The sequence below is a fragment of the Plecotus auritus genome (genome assembly GCF_963455305.1).
Source record: "Plecotus auritus genome assembly, chromosome: 4".
Classification (NCBI taxonomy): domain Eukaryota; kingdom Metazoa; phylum Chordata; class Mammalia; order Chiroptera; family Vespertilionidae; genus Plecotus; species Plecotus auritus.
The window spans coordinates 183,785,910-183,804,428 of NC_137775.1; the positions used below are offsets into that span (position 1 = coordinate 183,785,910).

Sequence of the window (18,519 nt, forward strand, 5' to 3'; positions counted from 1 at the left end):
CACTGCGATACCATAACAGTCGATATGATAACCAAGAGGCTACTAAGTGACTTGGGCAGGTACGTATACAGTGTGGCTACGCTGGACAGCGGGATGCTTCAGATCCTGGGCAGGATAGAGTGAGTGGGACGTGTGAGATTGCATCTCAGTACTCAGAGTGGCACGCAATTTAAAACTGATGTTATTTATTTCTGGAATTTTTCATTTAATATTTTTAGACCACACTTGATTGAGGGTAACTGAAACCTCAGAAAGCGAAACCAAGGATAAGGGGGGACCAGTGTACACATGGGCAAGTGGGGATTTATAGCCGAGGAGCAGGGTGGCGGTCAGGGGATGGGATTACTAAGAGGGAACAGCAGGGGTAAGGGGATTCTGGCTAAACTGCCCTGATAGGACTCTTGCTGAAGACAGGCTAGGGCAGGGGTGGGCAAACTTTTTGACTCGAGGGCAACAAGGGGTTCTTAAACTGGACCGGAGGGCCAGAACAAAAGCATGGATGGAGTGTTTGTGTGAACTAATATGAATTCAAAGTAAAGGAGCGGAGAGGAGAGCAAGAGAACCAGATAGAACAGCCGGATCCGGCCCGAGGGCCGTAGTTTGCCCACGGCTGGGCTAGGGCATCAGACGTTGCCTGGGGCATAGTGGAGGAGGATGATGATCGGATAGCAAGCGGGAGTGGTTCTGATTAAACTATCTTAGCAGGATTCTTGCTAAAACTGGATTTTACAAGGAACTGCACAGATGGGCCTAGGAGAAGGTTCCAGGGCCTGACTAAAGCTTGGTGAAGTGAAGCATCTTTGTCACTAGACAGAAGGTATTAATATCTGAGAGAAGTTGGATTGTGTTATTTATTTAAAATACTGAGTAGTAAAGTTTTCATGAGTGCAATTAAAATTAACAACCACCTAGACAAAACTAATCTAACTTTTTCTTTTGCCATTCCATTAGGAAACAATTTCCTGTTTAGTGATGAGATTCCTGCAGTGTGAGGGCATATCATTGTAAAATGAAGTTGAAAATAAGGGCCTTGTTTGTTGTTTTTTATAGTTAAGCATGCAACTTTTGTCCCTTATATTTTTCTTTCAGAGAGTTCACAATGGCAGAAATCGAGCACTTTGTAGACCCCAGTGAGAAAAACCATCCCAAGTTCCAGAGCGTGGCAGACCTCCACCTTTATTTGTATTCGGCAAAAGCCCAAGTCAGCGGACAGTCTGCTCGGAAAATGCGCCTCGGGGATGCTGTTGAGCAGGTAAGATTCCATAGGTAACTTAATTTGCATTCTATCTATTCAGGTTTTGTAGCACTTAGCAAATTCTGTGTACTGGATGGCAAAGCATTTTATTTTAGCAGTCACTTTATTGTCTTTATACAGTATGATTATACACTGTTATTACAGTGGGAGGAAATTACCCGAACATGACCATTTGTGGGCCACTGGGCTAACATGAAAAAGAGTGTTTAGGAGACTCTTGGAAAAGAGATCCTGGATTGAACTGTGCCTTATCAGCCCGACTTCTAGCAATGTGTGCTACTTTCGGGGAGGCATTTTGACCCACAGAGAGCAAGCCCTCTGGATTTTAATCTCTTCTCTATTACCCATAGCAATTGGGAGAGTCTTACATATAATAGAATTTCTCTAATTATTTGCTTAGAGAAATTCGTGAGTGAGAACTTTTCTAACAGTAATGGCTTCCCGATAGTGGAGTGAATTGCCCCAGGGAACAGTAAGGTTCCTGCCTCTGAAAATATTCAAGTAGAAGCTGGGTGATAACTTATTGGCCACTTTGCTGAGAAGAGCCCTTCAGTGGGTAGGAGATGGGGCCAGATGACTTCTAAGATCCTTCCAGTACTTAAAATGGTGAGATTACATATGCTGCATGGGGCTCACAGATTTATTTCAGTGGCTGAGAATACATTAAAATCCCCTCAACATGTCTTATTACTTTTTTTTTTTTGTCCTATTACTTTTGTTAATTCAGAAGGAATATATTTGTAATTCCTAGGTCATTATTGTGAATGTCATTTTAGCATTGTAGACCTAGAAGGTATAGGTATTAGGCTGAATTTTTGCTGACCTAGTGAGTATGGTAGAAAGATTGTGAATAACCCCATTATTACCAGTTTGTTAACTTGACATTATTCTGAAAGCTAGATAAATTAGCTTACCTTGTATTTCAAATATTTGTCTGTAGATCATGAACAGCTCAATGGAAAATGGTACGTGGCCTTCCAAAGCGCTAACATGTGTTTGTTCCATCATGTGTGCTTGCTTGCAGAGTTATTTACTTACTTGTTTATTCATTTATTTTAGGGTGTGATTAACAACTCAGTATTAGGCTATTTCATTGGCCGCATCTACCTCTACCTCACGAAGGTTGGAGTATCTCCAGATAAACTCCGCTTCCGACAGCACATGGAGAACGAGATGGCCCATTATGCCTGTGACTGTTGGGACGCTGAATCCAAAACGTCCTATGTAAGTAGAGTGAGATGGTTTTCAGTATGTGATTTTCACATTGTTATCTTAGAAGCATGGATATCAAAATCGCCTTTTGTGTGCTTTATGTCAGAAAGTGAAAGTTCCAATTGTATGCCTCTCCCCCAAAGCATTTCATGTTTCTTTTCTAAATTAGACGTTTTCTGTAGTAAATCATTTTGGCTTTGAGGATTTCTGTTCCCAATCTTTTTTGTTGGTGGTGGTGGGTGTTTGTTTTTTAACAACCCTTTAAAAATTTAGAAGCCATTCTCAGCCCCATGAGCCTTGGTTTGTCAGCCCCTGATCCAGATGTCGTTATATGTATTACAAATGTATAAATGTGTACATGTGTAATGATATGCATATATTATTAGTGGCTGTTATTGATGTTGTTTTTAATATATTCTTTTTTCTTTGTGGAGTTCAGAGAGACTTTCTGTAATCTGTTAGGTTTTTCTTGTTACTTCATTTTCTTCTCAAGCTTCTTTGACATATGTATGCCAAAATGACAGTAGCAATTATTTTTGGATTACAGGTGATCATTCCTTTCTTTACATGTTTTAGATTTTCTGGAACTTCTTTTTCTTTTCAAATCAAACCAAGGAAATATTTTCTGTTTCGTGTGGGGGAAAGTTTACGTCTTTTCTCTTTGTCCCATACCAGTTCCCTTTCTTAGTCTGCTTTGACTCTTAAGTTCAAGTTAAACCAGACACAGATTCTTGTTGCTTCTATTTAGATACTGAATCTGGCCTGGATTTCATCTTATTTAGTATTTGTTTATTCATTAAACATTTATAATTGTTGAGAGCTGTATGACATTCTAAGGGCTTCACCTGTTATCTTTGCAATCTTCACAATAATCCGAGGGAACTGAAGTGCCGAGAAGTTAAGTATTTTGCTCCACTCTACAGCTAGTGAGTGGTGGAACTGGGACAGGAACCAGGTTGCTTGATCTGCCCCACACTCTTAACCATTGTGCTACGTTGCTTTAGTAAACCCTTGTACATTCTTGTTCATCCTCTTAAGTGCCACCTGAGCTGTGGCCACGCCTTTAAGGATTGGGGATCAGAAAATGTGGGCCTAATAAGTCCTGGGGATGTAAGGTACAGCATGGTGACTACAGTTAATAATGCTGTAGTGCGTACTTGAAATTTATTAAGAGAGTAGATCTCAAATGTTCTCGTCACAAGAAAAAAATTCTGTAACTATTAATGGTGATGGATGTTGATTAGACTTATTGTATATACTAGAGGCCCGGTGCATGAATTTGGTGAGGGTCCCTCAGCCTGGCCTGCTCCCTCTTGCAATCTGGGACCCCTCGGAGGATATCGGACCGTTAGTTTCGGCTCAATCCCTGCAGGCCAGGCCGAGGGACCCCACCAGTGCACAAATCTGTGCACTGGGCCTCTAGTATGCATATAAGATCTTTGGTTAATCTCTTCCCGTCCTTCCCCCTCCCCACTTCCCTCTGAGATTCATCTGTTCTATGTTTCTATGTCTGTGTGTTGAGCATCTGCCCCCTGGTAGTCAGTGAGTGTCATAGCTAACAGTTGAACTGTCACTTAGGCTTTTATATATATGGGTTGCAAAATGCTGATCATTTTGCAATATATAAATAGTAAATTGTTACATTGTATAACTGAAACTAATATTATATGTAAACTAGAGGCCCGGTGCACGAAATTCATGCAGGGGGGTGTGTGTCCCTCAGCCCAGCCTGCACCCTCTCCAATCTGGGACCCCTCAAGGAATGTCCAACTGCCCGTTTAGGCCCGATCCCGGTAGGACAGTCAGACATCCCTCTCACAATCCAGGACTGCTGCATCCCAACTGCTCGCCTGCCAGCCTGATCACCTCCTAACTGTCCTCCCCTGCAGGCCTGGTCCCTCCCAACTGCCCTCCCCTGCTGGCCTGATGGCCCACAACTGCCCTCCCTTGCAGGCCTGGTCCCTCCCAACTGCCCTCCCCTGCTGGCCATCTTGTGGCGGCCTTCTTGTGTTCACATGGGGGCAGCCATCTTTGACCACATGGGGGCAGCAATCTTGTGTGTTGGTGTGATGGTCAATTTGCATATTACTCTTTTATTAGATAGGATAGAGGCCTGGTGCATGGATGGGGGCCGGCTGGTTTGCCCTGAAGGGTATCCTGGATCAGAGTGGGGGTTCCCTTGGGGCGTGGGGTGGCCTGGGCAAGGGGCCTGTGGTGGCTTGAAGGCCAGCCACGCTCCCCAGTGACCCAAGTGGAGGCCCTGGTATCTGGGATTTATTTATCTTCTACAATTGAAACTTTGTAGCCTTGAGCGGAGCCAAGCCTCCTGCTTGCTCCTTGGCCGCAGCTATTTTTGTTGGGATTTATTTATCTTTTTTTTTTTTTTTAATAAATCTTTATTGTTCAGATTATTACAGGTGTTCCTCTTTTTTTTCCCCCCATAGCTCCCCTCCACCTGATTTCCCACCCCACCCCATGCCCTTACCCCCCGCCACTGTCTTCATCCATAGGTGTAAGCTTTTTGTCTAATCTCTTCCCGCACCCCTCACACCTCCTTCCCCCTGAGAATTGTCAGTCCACTCCCTTTCTATGTCCCTGATTCTATTATATTCACCAGTCCATTCTGTTCTTCAGATTTTTTATTCACTTGATTTTTAGATTCACTTGTTGGTAGGTATGTATTTGATGTCATTTTGTTGTTTATAATTTTTATCTTTACCTTTTTCTTCCTCTTCTTAAAGAATACCCTTCAGCATTTCATGTAATCCTGGTTTGGTGGTGATGAACTCCTTTAGATTTTTCTTGTCTGTGAAGCTCTTTATCTGACCTTCAACTCTGAATGATAGCTTTGCTGGGTAGAGTAATCTTGATTGTAGGTTCTTGCTGTTCATCACTTTGAATATTTCTTGCCACTCCCTTCTGGCCTGCATAGTTTCTGCCGAGAAATCAGCTGACAGTTGTATGGGTAATCCCTTGTAGGTAACTAACTGTTTTTCTCTTGCTGCTTTCAAGATTCTCTCTTTGTCTTTTGCCCTTGGTATTTTAATTATGATGTGTCTTGGTGTGGTCCTCTTTGGATTCCTCTTGTATGGGGTTCTGTGCGCTTCCTGAACTTGTAAGTCTATTTCTTTCACCAGGTAGGGAAAGAAATTATTTATTCTGTCATTATTTCTTCTAATAGGTTTTCAATATTTTGCTCTCTCTCTTCTTCTGGCACCCCAAAAATTCAGATGTTGGTACGCTTAAAGTTGTCCCAGAGGCTCCTTACACTATCTTCATATTTTTGAATTCTTTTTGTTTGTTTGTTTTTCTGGTTGGGTGTTTTTTGTTTCCTCATATTTCAGATCTTTGGTTTGATTCTTGGGGTCCTTTGATCTATAGTTGAATTTCTGTATATTCTTTATTTCAGACAGTGTATGCTTAATTTCTGACTGGTCCTTTTCCATTTTTTGGCATTCTCATTAAGGTCCTTGAAGGTCTCACTAAGCTCCTCGGAGGTCTCATTAAGTTTCTTGGCAGTTTTTAGAAGATTCTTGAGTAACCTTATAAATGTGGTTCTGAACTCTATGTCGTCCAGTAGTTTGCTTTCCTCCATTTCTTTCATTTGTGACATGTTTCTTTGTCTCTGCATTTTGCTGCTTCCCTGAGTTGATGGAGTGGCTTTGTGTGGTAGGTGACCTATAGGGGCCAGTAGCTCAGCCTCCCCAATCACCTGAGGTGGACGCTCTTGGTACACCCTTTTGTGGGCTGAGTGCAAAGTCTTGGTGTAGTTAAGCCTTGATTGCTGTTGGTACACTGGGAGGAATTGACCTCCAAGCCAATTGGTTGTGAGGACCCGTTGTGTCTATAATGGAAGAACTGCTGCACTCGAGACATGCTTATGGTGCAGGACTTGTTTCAGTGGGGCTTTGGTGCTCACTGAGTCTGCCTCTTGAATGTGTCACTTATGGATGTGAGGAGTTGAAATCTGGTGTCTCACACTGACCACTAGGTACACTGGCTTCTGGATCTCCAATGGGGTGCAGGTCAGCTACTGTCTGAGGCCACCCAGCAGGCGCTACAGCGAGAACTACAGTTTTTTCCTCTTTGCTTGGGGTTTGGAGGTTTTGGAGCTGTCTGACCCGGGCTGCATGTTTGCTATCTTAAGCTGCAATAGGGCAGGCCATTCATATGCTAAAGCCGCTGCTTGGAGCTTGGGTGGGTTTGTAGGTTGTGCAGGGCGGGGTCTCGGCGTCACTAGGCTAGGGCGTGGCAAACAGCGATGGCTGCCAGTAAGCCAGCTCTGTGTCTCTGACCGCGTCCCGCGCCCCAGCGCAGTAAACAATCATTCCTGCACGCAGCCCTGCAAGCAAGCCACCCTCACTTTCCAACCCAATGGCAGACAGTCCAGCTTCTCCCCATAGGAGTTTGGGTCCCCAGCGTCTCCCCAGAAACTGGAGTTCAGAGTAATCGGGAGCTTGTCTCCCTTCGGGTTGAAAAAAGCAGCGCTCCCAGTCGCCCGCCGCCAGCCCGATATGCGCGCCTCCGTACCTCAGCTTTTCAGCGCTTGTGCACATCTCAGTGCTCTTTTCTCTTTCCTTCTAGTTGTAGAACTTCCACTCCAGCTTTCCCGTGGTTCTGGGTGATAGACTTTTTGTCTTTTAGTTGTAGTTTTGAAATTGTTGTGCGAGGCAGCAGTTTAGGTGTTTACCTATGCCACCATCTTGGATCCTCTCGGGATTTATTTATCTTCTATAATTGAAACTTTGTAGCCTTGAGTGTAGGCCTAGGCCGGCCAGGGTGTGTGGAAAGCTTGGCTTCCCCCATTACAGGGGAAACCCAAGCCTCCTGCTCGCTCCGTGGCTGTAGCCATCTTGGTTGGGTTAATTTGCATACTTGCTCCTGATTGGCTGGTGGGCATGGCTTGTGGGTGTAGCAGAGGTACAGTCAATTTGCATATTCTTTTATTAGATAGGATTATTCCTAAATTTTAAAAAATTAAAGAAAAATAAATTAAGAAAATGTTGTTAGCCTAGCATTGAGATTAGGCTAGTGTTTTGTGTAAGGTCATTGGAAGACAGGACAAGCAAAACCAGAAGCTCCAAGATAACGGAATCTAGAAGAGGGGAGAATGCCTCTAAAGACTTTAATACTTTCTTTCTGTGCCCTTCATATTTAAGTTCTTCAAATAAAAAATAGTTACTGATACTGCTCCTGCTCCATCTTCTCTTCTTCCATCTCAGAGGCAACCACTGTCCCAAAGTTGCTTACCATTGTCAGGCATGATTTTGTAATTTCACCTCTTAGTACATAAATAGGTTAATTTGCATCTTTGGTAAATGATAACCACCAAGTTTATACAGTTAGCATGTACATTTAAGCTGACGTGTTAGTGAATATCATGTTACATGTTTTCAGGTTTTGTTCTTTAATTCCTCGTTTGTTATTTTGTGTTGCGGTTTCTGAGCTTATATGAGTTTCATATTTGCTCTCTTTATTTCAAGCACCCCATGAGGTAACATGCACTTAGAAAGCTCATGATGGTTGACTTTTCCCAAACTCTTCAAATCAAAGGCAAAAAATAAATATTCATGAGGACTAACTAGATACTTAACTAAAATAAGCCTCTTACCTCTTTTGTTCTTATTCAAATAACAGGTTCTTAAGGGTCTTTGAAAACAATTTAGATTGTGCTTTTGAAAAGTATCTTAGGTTTTAACAAGAAATGGAACCTGGCACCCATGCTGTTATTAAGCTTTACTCTGTGACCTAAACATTACCTGCTCTTAACGGAATGTTCTTCTGGTGGGTGGGAAGCAGCCATCTGATGCCGAGTGGTGAGAGCTATGGACACTTCATCCGTAGAGCGGAGGAGTTTCTGCCAGATTTATTTTGAATCCTGCTCACAGATTTGAAACAAACCTGTTTTCTTTTCTAGGTTCACATTTTATTGCCACTATTAAACCCTAAAATTTGTTAGTTTAGCCCACATTCACAGCATGGCAAAAAGAATGTGTCCAGAAAGTAACAGATTTACTTTGTGTACATGTGTGATTTATGTTTGATAGGGTTGTTAGCCGCCTGGTGTGAAAGACAATCCCCATTTCAAACGTTTATACAAGTTAGGAGTGGAGATTCCATAATTGAGTCATCCTTGAGTATGTGGAAGAGTTAGTTATAAGCTGCATGGGTTTGTGAATGAACCTAACGCAAGGAATAAATGTTTTTCTCTATCCTGTCTTCTTAGGGCTGGATTGAGATAGTCGGATGTGCTGATCGGTCCTGTTATGACCTTTCTTGTCACGCGCGAGCCACCAAAGTCCCACTTGTAGCGGAGAAGCCGCTGAGAGAGCCCATATCCTTTCTAATTGCTTCTCAACTCAGCACTAACGTGTGAACATCTTGGAAGGAGACAAGTCCAGCTCTGTGCCTGGATCCTGTGGATAAACTGAGGTGTTTGATATTGGGGTAATACTTCCTTAAACCCATTATTTCACCCGTTACTGCTCCGCTCCTATTCTCTCTACGTACAATCTGACATGTGCCCACTCAGTGTTTGGTTCTTAAAAGAAGTATTTTCAGAAAAATGCTCTAAATATCTTTCAGGGCATTTCAGGCATTTCTCCACACCTGCACCTACCTACATACTCTTTGCAAAAAGAGTACCTGGTGAATACATTTTCTAACAAAAGATGGGTGCCATTTTATGGTAGATAAAATAGTAATTGCGCTTACTTGTTATGTTCATCAGCACAGTAGAAATTTCCTTCCTTTACCAGACAGTGAAGTTGTGAGCTGATCTTAGGGCTAGGCCAATGGTGTTGGGACGTTTTAGAAATGAATAAATTATTACCAGAAGTTACCATGCTATGTATCAGCTTCTATGCTGATTAGATAATATATTCCTGTAACTTTGAAAAAAACTCTACTGATGGTGTTTACTTACTTTGAATGATTTCGTGGTTCTCAAGATCATTTTCCGAAATACTGAGGTAGTTCTACAATTTTGGATTCCTTGACTACTTCATACAAAACAGTCAACATTGTTCAGTTTGAACCCAATAAGGGAGCAATTGGTAAGGCGTATAAGAAGGATGCGAAGCTGGTGATGGAGTACCTTGCCATTTGTGATGAGTGTTACATTACAGAAATGGAGAAACTACTGAATGAAAAAGGGTAAGATTTAAGATGTGTGCTTTTACATGTGCTCCGGGCAAATGCGTCTTCTCTGCCACGTTCTGAAGGTTAGGGTGAGGTTACTGTCTTAACAATTCTTTGCAGGTAAGTGCTATCTCCGGCTACGTTTAAAGGACTGGGCTTGCCAAGATTTAGGTACTATTGCCAGAAATAGATTTGAAATGGACTACAAAGATCCCCCCAACCCCACCCAATAACTTTTTTTTTTTTTTTTTTTTTTTTTTTTTTTTTAAATATATTTTATTAATTTTTTACAGAGAGGAAGAGAGAGGAGAGGGATAGAGAGCTAGAAACATCGATGAGAGAGAAACATCGATCAGCTGCCTCCTGCACACCACCTACTGGGGATGTGCCCGCAACCAAGGTACGTGCCCTTGACCGGAATCGAACCTGGGACCTTTCAGTCCGCAGGCCGACGCTCTATCCACTGAGCCAAACCGGTTTCGGCCCAATAACTTTTTTAGAGGAGAAGACTTGTCCAAGGTAGTGACTGAGGAAGGATTAGAAACCATATTTGCCTTCAAGTCAATGCTCTGTTTTTGAACTTTAGAGTAGTCTCTGTAATTGTTTTAAGCATAAATTTAAAAAAAAATAGTAGAAAAGAATCTTTAAAGGAATCCAACAAAATCCAACACTAAAGAGTATAAAATTTACTATGTCTGAAAAGCAATAAAAATGTGTAGACATATGAAAATGTGACCCCTAATGAGGAAAAGAGTCAATCAAAAGAAACACCCAGAAATGACAAACATGATGGAGTAAATACATAGGATCTTAAAACAGTTATAAATATGCTTTATATGCTCAAAGACGTAAGGGAGCATATGAGGTGAGAGATGGAAATATATATGGAGAAAGAACCAATGGAATATCAAGAGGCAATATCTCAAAAACTCACTGAATGGGGTTAACAGTGGATTAAACATTGCAAAAAAAAAAAGAGTATGGAACTCAATGTAGCAATAGAAACTATTTAAAATGAGGCATAGAAAGAGAGACTGGAAGAAATAAATGTTCTTTGGGACAATAAGAGAAGTATTTTCAGTCTAACGTGTAATTGTGAGTCACAGGGAGAGTATATAGCGAAAATATCTGAAGATACATCAATAGCTGAAAATTTTCCAAATTTGATGCAGGCTATAAACCCAGGGGTTCAAAAAGTTCAACCCCAGCAGAATAAGCAAAGAAAGCCACATAAAGCAACATCAGAATCAAATTGCAGGAAACTAGTAATGAATAGAAAACTCTAAATAGCCTGGGAAGAAAAGGTTCCTTATATGAAAAGGAACAAAGATAGGAATGATTGGAGTTCTCATCAAACTCTAGGCAAGCCGCAGTACAATAGAATGAAATTTTTTTAAGTGCTTACCGACAGAAATCCTAGACCAGCAAAAATATCCTTCAAAAATGAAGAGGAAGTGCTTTCAGACAGACAAAGGCTCAGAGGATACATTGCCAGCAGACCTACCTGCAAAAAAATGTTAAGGGTGTTGTTCTTCAAGCAGAAGTGTGAAAATTTCTTGAAGCAGAAACGTGGAAATTTAAATTTACCCAAAGAAATTAAGAGCTCTAGAAATGCTAAATTCATGGGTATTCATTGATTTCATTAAAATGACATTTCTTAATTTCTTTAAAAGATAATGCACTGTTTAAAGCAAAAATAATAACAATGTGTTATGAAACTTACAACATATATAGAAGTAAAATGTATGCCATCAATAGTTCAAAGGATGAGAGTGATGCATTGGGAATAGACGATTGTAAGGTGTGTATATTTTAAGTGAAATGTCATAATATTACTTGAAGTAGCCTATGATAAATTAATAAAAGTACATAGAGTAAATTCTAGAGCATTTACCTGGAAAAAACACATAAGAACCAAAGGAATATAACTAATAAACCAATAAGGGAGATAAAATCTATATATATAAAAGCCTAAGTGACCGTTATGACAGAAGGACCAGAACGACCGGACGATTGGCTGGTAGCTATGATGTGCACTGACCCAGACCTTGCTGCTGTGGCCCCGACAGCCCTGAATCTGGTTCACCCACACCCCGGACCCAGACAGGAGGGAGGAGGGAGCCCGATTCCTCGCAGAATCGGCCGCGCCTTTGCTTGCTGCTGGGGTCCTGACAGCCTGAATCTGGTTCACCCACACCCCAGACCCAGACAGGAGGGAGGAGGGAGGAGGGAGCCTGATTCCTCCCGTAATCGGTTGTTGGTTAGCTTGCTGCTGGGTCTAACCTCCCTCGGTCCCTCCCCCCGGCAGGCAGGCCCGGCTGATGGACCCCACCTATGTACGAATTCGTGCACCGGGCCTCTAGTAGAATAATAAAATATACTCTAGAACAGTGGTTCTCAACCTTCCTAATGCCACGACCGTTTAATACAGTTCCTCATGTTGTGGTGACCCCCAACCATAACATTATTTTCGTTGCTACTTCATAACTGTAATTTTGCTACTGTTATGAATTGTAATGTAAATACCTGTGTTTTCCGATGGTCTTAGGCTCTACAGCAGCGGTTCTCAACCTGTGGGTCACGACAGGGCCGCCTAAGACCATTGGAAAACACAGATATTTACATTACGATTCATAACAGTAGCAAAATTACAGTTATGAAGTAGCAACGAAAATAATTTTATGGTTGGGGGTCACCACAACATGAGGAACTGTATTAAAGGGTCGCGGCATTAGGAAGGTTGAGAAACACTGCTCTAGAAGAAGACAGAAGAGGAAAAATGAACAAAGAACAGATGGAACAAATACAAACTAACTCCTGAGAGGGTAGACTTAAACTCAACAGTATTGACAACTACAATAATATAATGATTCAAACCAGCGATTTTCAACCAGTGTGCCACAAGAATTTTTAAGACATGCAATACCCGACTACCTCTTCTCCCTTAAATTGTCAAATAAAAAAATGACAACAGCCAACACAATAGCATTCTAGTATGAATGTCCTGCCTTAAATCATAAATATATAGATCATGCAATAGAGCTGCATCTTATTAGTCATGTAGCATAATAAGGTTGTGTCTGATTGATTAATTCTTGGTACCAGAAATCTTATATACAAGTATAGGCACCTGATTTTTTAAAAAGTCACTTTGGAGCAAAAACGGTAGGTAATTGCTATTATTATTATTATTATTATTATTTGTAAATCAAAATATACTTTTGATGGTCAGGTTGGTAAAAATATATTTTTTGGTGTGCCGCAAAATTTTAGTACAGTAGGTCCTCGGGTTATGTCGGAGATCCGTTCCTACGGCACGACGTAACGTGATTTTCGCCGTAAGTTGGAACCCACCTACATAAGCACCTACGTCACTCACCTGGAGCACATACGCAGCAGTAATGAAGTGAAACAGTAAAAAAAATTTAAAAGAAAGATAACAATTCCTGGCCTTTACTTGTGGTAAATAAATAATAAAAAACATAAAGCATATATTTACATACATTGAAATGACAGAACTTTTTTTTTTTATAAATAAATGGGAGATAGCAATGTAACCACGAAACATCGAATCCGACGTAACCCGAGGACTGCCTGTAATTAGTTTATGTGTGCCATAAATAAATGTTGAAAATCGCTGATTATAAACACTTAAATTAATAGCCATGGTCAGACTATTTAAAAATTCAAGACTCAATTAAATGCTGTTTATAGGAAACTTACTGTAATTGCAATACACAAATAGGTTTAAAAAAATGTTCCCATATAAACATTAATCAGAAAGTTGGAGTGGCTCTATTAATATCAGGCAGAGTAGACATCAGAACAAGGAAAATTATCAGGGGTAGAGTTGCATTTCACAATGTTAAAGGGTCAATTCATTAGGAAGCTGTATCACTTCTAACTATATGCAACTAAAAACCTCAAAATGTGTATGGCCAACTTGACAGAACTAGAACGAAAAATAGACAAATCAGTAATTACAGCTGGAGATTTTTTCGCCCCTTTCTCAGTAATTGTAGAGCAAGTAGACAAAAGTTGAAGATCGCTATTAATTTAATGTCAGTTATATAATGTCTAAAAACCAGAATACACATTTCTAAGTGCACTTCAAACACTGTTCATACTGTTTTTTAAAATATATTTATTAATTTCAGAGAGGAAGGAAGAGGGAGAGAGAGAAACATCAATGATGAGAGGGAATCATTGATTGGCTGCCTCGTGCACGCTCACACTGAGGATCAAGCCTGCAACCAGGGCATGTGCCCTGACCAGGAATCGAACCGTGACCTGCTGGTTCATAGGTCGACACTCAACCACTGAGCCATGCAGGCCGGGTTTTCATACTGTTTTTATACAACTCTCCGGCTAAGGATGAATTTTGCATTTTCAAAGGGTTAAGAAAAGGAATACTAGGGACTGCATATGGCTTGCAAACCCTGGAATATATCTGGCCCTACACAGAAAGTTTGCCAACAACTGTCATAGGCGTTAGGCTAAGTGAAAGAAGTCTTACACAAAAGATTATATGCGAAATCCTAGGAAAGACAGTGCTAGCTTAGTGATAGGAGGCACAGCAATGTTAACGGGCCAGAGGGGATTGAGATAAGGGACAGGGCAACCTCTGGAGTGATGGTGGTTGCATGTGCATGTACATATTTGTTGAACTATTGCAAGATGAGTCCTTGTAAGTTGAGAATACAGTTATCCATTTCAAATCTTACTAAAATGGACATAGATCACTAGTTAGATATTATTAGCCACAAGTAAGACAGTTTCCTTTTTTAATTATTCTCTAATAATGGCCTCCTCCTTGCATATTTCAGCTTGTTAACAACCATTACCTACTCTATACTTAGGCCGTGCTTGCCGAGAGAATATATACGATACGGTTTGTGGAGCGGGCTCTTTAATGCACACGCACAGACTTCAGACAGAACGTACAGTTGGAGGAGGGATCGGTGAAAGTCACTCATGTAATGCATGAGATCATCACTGCGAGAAACTAGCAGAAGGCAGTGCAACCCGTGTCAGCCGCACAGCTTCAGAGACAACCATGGGGCCTCTCTCTCGCAGCTCTAAGCTGCTTGTGAGAGACCCTACCTGATCTTCCTACTGTGAAGAAATGCCTCGGGAGCGAATTGTAAATGGGAAGTCTTATAGCCCGGAACGGAACGGGTGTGTCTCAGGATGGGAACATACTGCAGTCCGTTACTTGGGGGTAGGGGGATAATATTTATATTGACACATCAAACAGAATCATTCAACTTTTAGCTGATCTTCATCACCATAAATGTCAATGTTTATTTGGGAAATAGAGTAGGAGTTTTAAGATTACTTTCTGTGCAGTGACAAGCTGGTCATTCTTATATTTGTTGGGACAATTAAGAGAACAGTGGTCTTTCGTCAGCAGGCCTATGTTTGACAAATTTATTCTAATTATTCTAAAATTGAATTTTTAAAACATTGGTTTTGGTTTTAACCTTGATCTCAGAGTCAAAGAAATTGGTTATTAAGCCACTTAGGGAACTTTATAAAACTAGTCATATTTTGGGGTGCCTCCCAGAATACTGTTTGATGCCTTTGTTAGAATAATACTTTGGTGTTTCTTGTGAAGTAATTTAAGTTTGGCTTCAGCTATTATATTTGAGAGTTGACTAAGTTGTATTCCACTTAAAATGGAAAACAGCGGTCTGAAAAGCTCCTTTGAATGAAGGCACAGGGATGCCTGTTTTCACTAATATGTAATGTTTCTTTGTAGGGAATTCACTATTGAAACTGAAGGGAAAACATTTCAGTTAACAGGAGACATGGTCAATGTGAAGAGATTCCAGAAAACACTATATGGTAAATTTGTAAAAATAATTAAGAAACAATTTGTTTGTGTTTGTTTTTTTACTTTTATAACATAACCAGTTTACTGAGAATTTGAAGAGGAAAAATAAATTCTTAACGCCATAACCCTAAGTTTGATGAATATGTTTAAGGTATTATCCTGGGCCTTTTTTAAAGAACATAATTGTGCTCATACTGGAGAATAATTTATAATGCCACCTTTATATTTCCTATGATCTCAGGTGCGTATGAAGAATATCTCTGATTTAAAAGATTTATTTTTTCATTTTAAGGAAAAGTGCTTTTGTTTCCTAAGCAAAAGAGGAATTTTACCCCCCCCTTTTTTTTTTGCAAATTAACTTGTTAAACTTCACTTAGATTAGTGATCTTTAATGCTTTTTTAAAAGCCAAGATGATTTTTTTTATAGAACAAATTCTGTGAATTTGGGAGTGAGTGTTTTGGAACATATGAGGATGCTTATGGTTTATGGTGGCTGCATGAAAGCTCCTGGGAGCGGGGAGTGGGGGGTAGGGGAGCTCCTGCCAGGGAGAGAGCAGGCCTGCTTTTCCACTGGGCCTGGCCTGCTCTGGAGCCAGGCCGCAGGGAGCTGGGCGAGCCGTCCGAAGTGGCAACAGTGAGCAGGGGGTTCTTCATGGCCTGGGCTACTACGTCACCGTCCTGTAGCTGCTTCAGAGCCGTTGTTCGCATGCCACGGAAGGATGGGCCGAAAATGCCTCCATGATGTTTCTAAAATGGTATTCTTACCCTTCATCACAGACAACTTAAAAGGCTCTCTTCTTCCCCGTGTGTGAGTTTTCAGTTCTAGTTCTCATTTTCCTTGCAACGTGAACGCTCCAAGGCTAAAGTCAGTCAGTCACCTTAGACCGGACAGTGCTTAGTCTGCTGTTTTTCTGAGTCACATGTGCTAATGAGTGCATTTCCCGTGGGTCCCACAGGTACAGCCTCCCCGTGGGAAAGGCTGTGGGCCCTGGTGAATGTCTCTGAGTGAGTGCTGATCCCTGAGCACACTTCTCTCGGGGCCTCCTGACCCCAGAACCTTGGACAGCAGTGGCAGTAACGTGGCTCTCTCAGACTTCTCATCCACATGGCAGCAAACCCAGCAAACCCCTGGTCCTCGTGTGTGTAGGAATTCTTCTTGTTAATTTGGCCAGCTGTCACGATAGGTTTTTCATCCCAGCAAAACCTTAGAAAAGCTCTGGAGTTTTCCTACTTTCTTCATAGGCAAGGCGGATGTTAGCATGTAGCCGCTATTGGTCATAGCTTACCAACTGGGGAAGCCGTCCCTCGGGGCCCTGTTTCACTTGTATGCTATATAAACAACTAGTGAAATTTGATGAAGTTGTTTTTCACTCCGACTTTCTCTTTATTTTTTTATTTCTTTATTGATTAAGGTATCACATATTTGTCCTCATCCCCCCATTCCCATCCCAAACCCCTCCCCACGCATGCCCCCACCCCCCTGTTGTCCGTGACCACTGGTTAGGCTTATATGCATGCATACAAGTCCTTTGGTTGATCTCTTCCTCTTACCCCCACCCTCCCCTACCTTCCCTCTGAGGTTTCCGACTTTCTCTTTAAAGGCATCATGTTTCCTACCAGCAAATAGTTCTCAGGAATGTTTCTTCATTCTGATGTACAGAATCGATCAAAATTCATCCAGGGGTGGGCAAACTTTTTGACTCGAGGGCCACAATGGGTTCTTAAACTGGACCAGAGGGCCGGAACAAAAGTATGGATGGAGTGTTTGTGTGAACTAATATAAATTCAAAGTAAAGGAGCGGAGGGGAGAGCAAGAGAACCGGATAGAACAGCTGGATCTGGCCCGCGGGCCGTAGTTTGCCCACGGCTGACTAGAGATAATTTTAGTGCTAATGAGGATTATTTAGCGAGGCCCTGAGATGCATCACTTGGGGTTTCAGAGAATGTTATTGAGTTTCTCTCTCTTGCAGTGGAAGAAGTTGTTCCGAATGTAATTGAACCCTCCTTCGGGCTAGGCAGGATCATGTATACGGTATTCGAACATACATTCCACGTGCGCGAGGGAGACGAACAGAGAACGGTAAGCTGTCCCATACACGTGTCTTCTCTTACAAAGTCAGAAATGAAACTTGCTGCAGTACGTGAATAAGACAGAGTGACCAGTTAGCTGCTGCTACTCATCTCTGTGTAACTGTCCACAGAGCAATGCACTGCCTCATGTTATTTCATTTGAGCTTTAGGGTGTGCAGGTTATTCTCGATGCCATTGTTTTAGTTGCTTGGTGTTCTCTATTCTGAGACACGGCATATCACTTTGAGGGAACTATCTTTGTTGCATCTATGGAAGGAATGATACTTTCTGGATATACTCATGTTTTCAGAGAATTGGAAAGGAAAGAATGGCTCTTGGAATTTGGTCAAACCAAGAAACTATGTCTGCACACGTAAAGCATTTAAGGGAACCTTAAAGGGCATAGAATTGTCTGGGGTACTTTTGGGGTAAAGACATAAATTCCTAGGTTCTATTTCAGGGATACTGATTCACTAGGTCTTCGATCCAGGGATCTGTGGTTTTTTATAGGAACCCCAGGTGATTGCAGTGTGGGAGATTGACAGACTTAAATTGCACATTGGCATTTGGGGGATAGCCCTTCCTGTCATTCAAGCATTGCTAACTATCAGTATTTATAACTGCGTAAGTTTCCTTTCGTTCCTTTGTTAACTGCGTAAGTTTCCTTTCCTTCGGCTGCTTCTGAATCGCTGCCCACGTCTGCCACTTAATCCCTTCACTTTGCCTTCCTTCACCTTCTCACTGCACCTCTGCCTGCGGACCGTATACTCCTGGATTCATAGCAGACAGTCCGTCAGCGGGATAATGGCTAGAGAATGGCAGCTGTCTATGTCAGGTTAACTGCGAGGAACGTTCTCATCTGCATGACCATTCATTCTAAAGCTGAGTGTGCATCGTGTTGGACATCCGCTCTTTCTGGGACATTTAGCCTTAAAAAAATGGACCAATGAGCTCTTGGTGCCAGTATTGTACATCTGACATACTTACTATTGGCAGTAGGTAGCTA

At 41.6% G+C, this 18,519-nt stretch overlaps 1 protein-coding gene across 1 annotated transcript in view; it reads left to right on the forward strand.

Annotated features, from left to right (window-relative positions):
• The window catches only part of GARS1 (glycyl-tRNA synthetase 1), a 45,276-nt gene that overhangs the window by 20,027 nt on the left and 6,730 nt on the right, over positions 1-18,519 (forward strand). The window contains exons 9-14 of the mRNA XM_080664568.1: positions 1,090-1,252; positions 2,315-2,479; positions 8,694-8,801; positions 9,477-9,622; positions 15,369-15,454; positions 17,414-17,523. Of these exons, the coding sequence (XP_080520694.1) occupies positions 1,090-1,252; positions 2,315-2,479; positions 8,694-8,801; positions 9,477-9,622; positions 15,369-15,454; positions 17,414-17,523 (778 nt within the window). The remainder of the gene's footprint in view (positions 1-1,089; positions 1,253-2,314; positions 2,480-8,693; positions 8,802-9,476; positions 9,623-15,368; positions 15,455-17,413; positions 17,524-18,519) is intronic.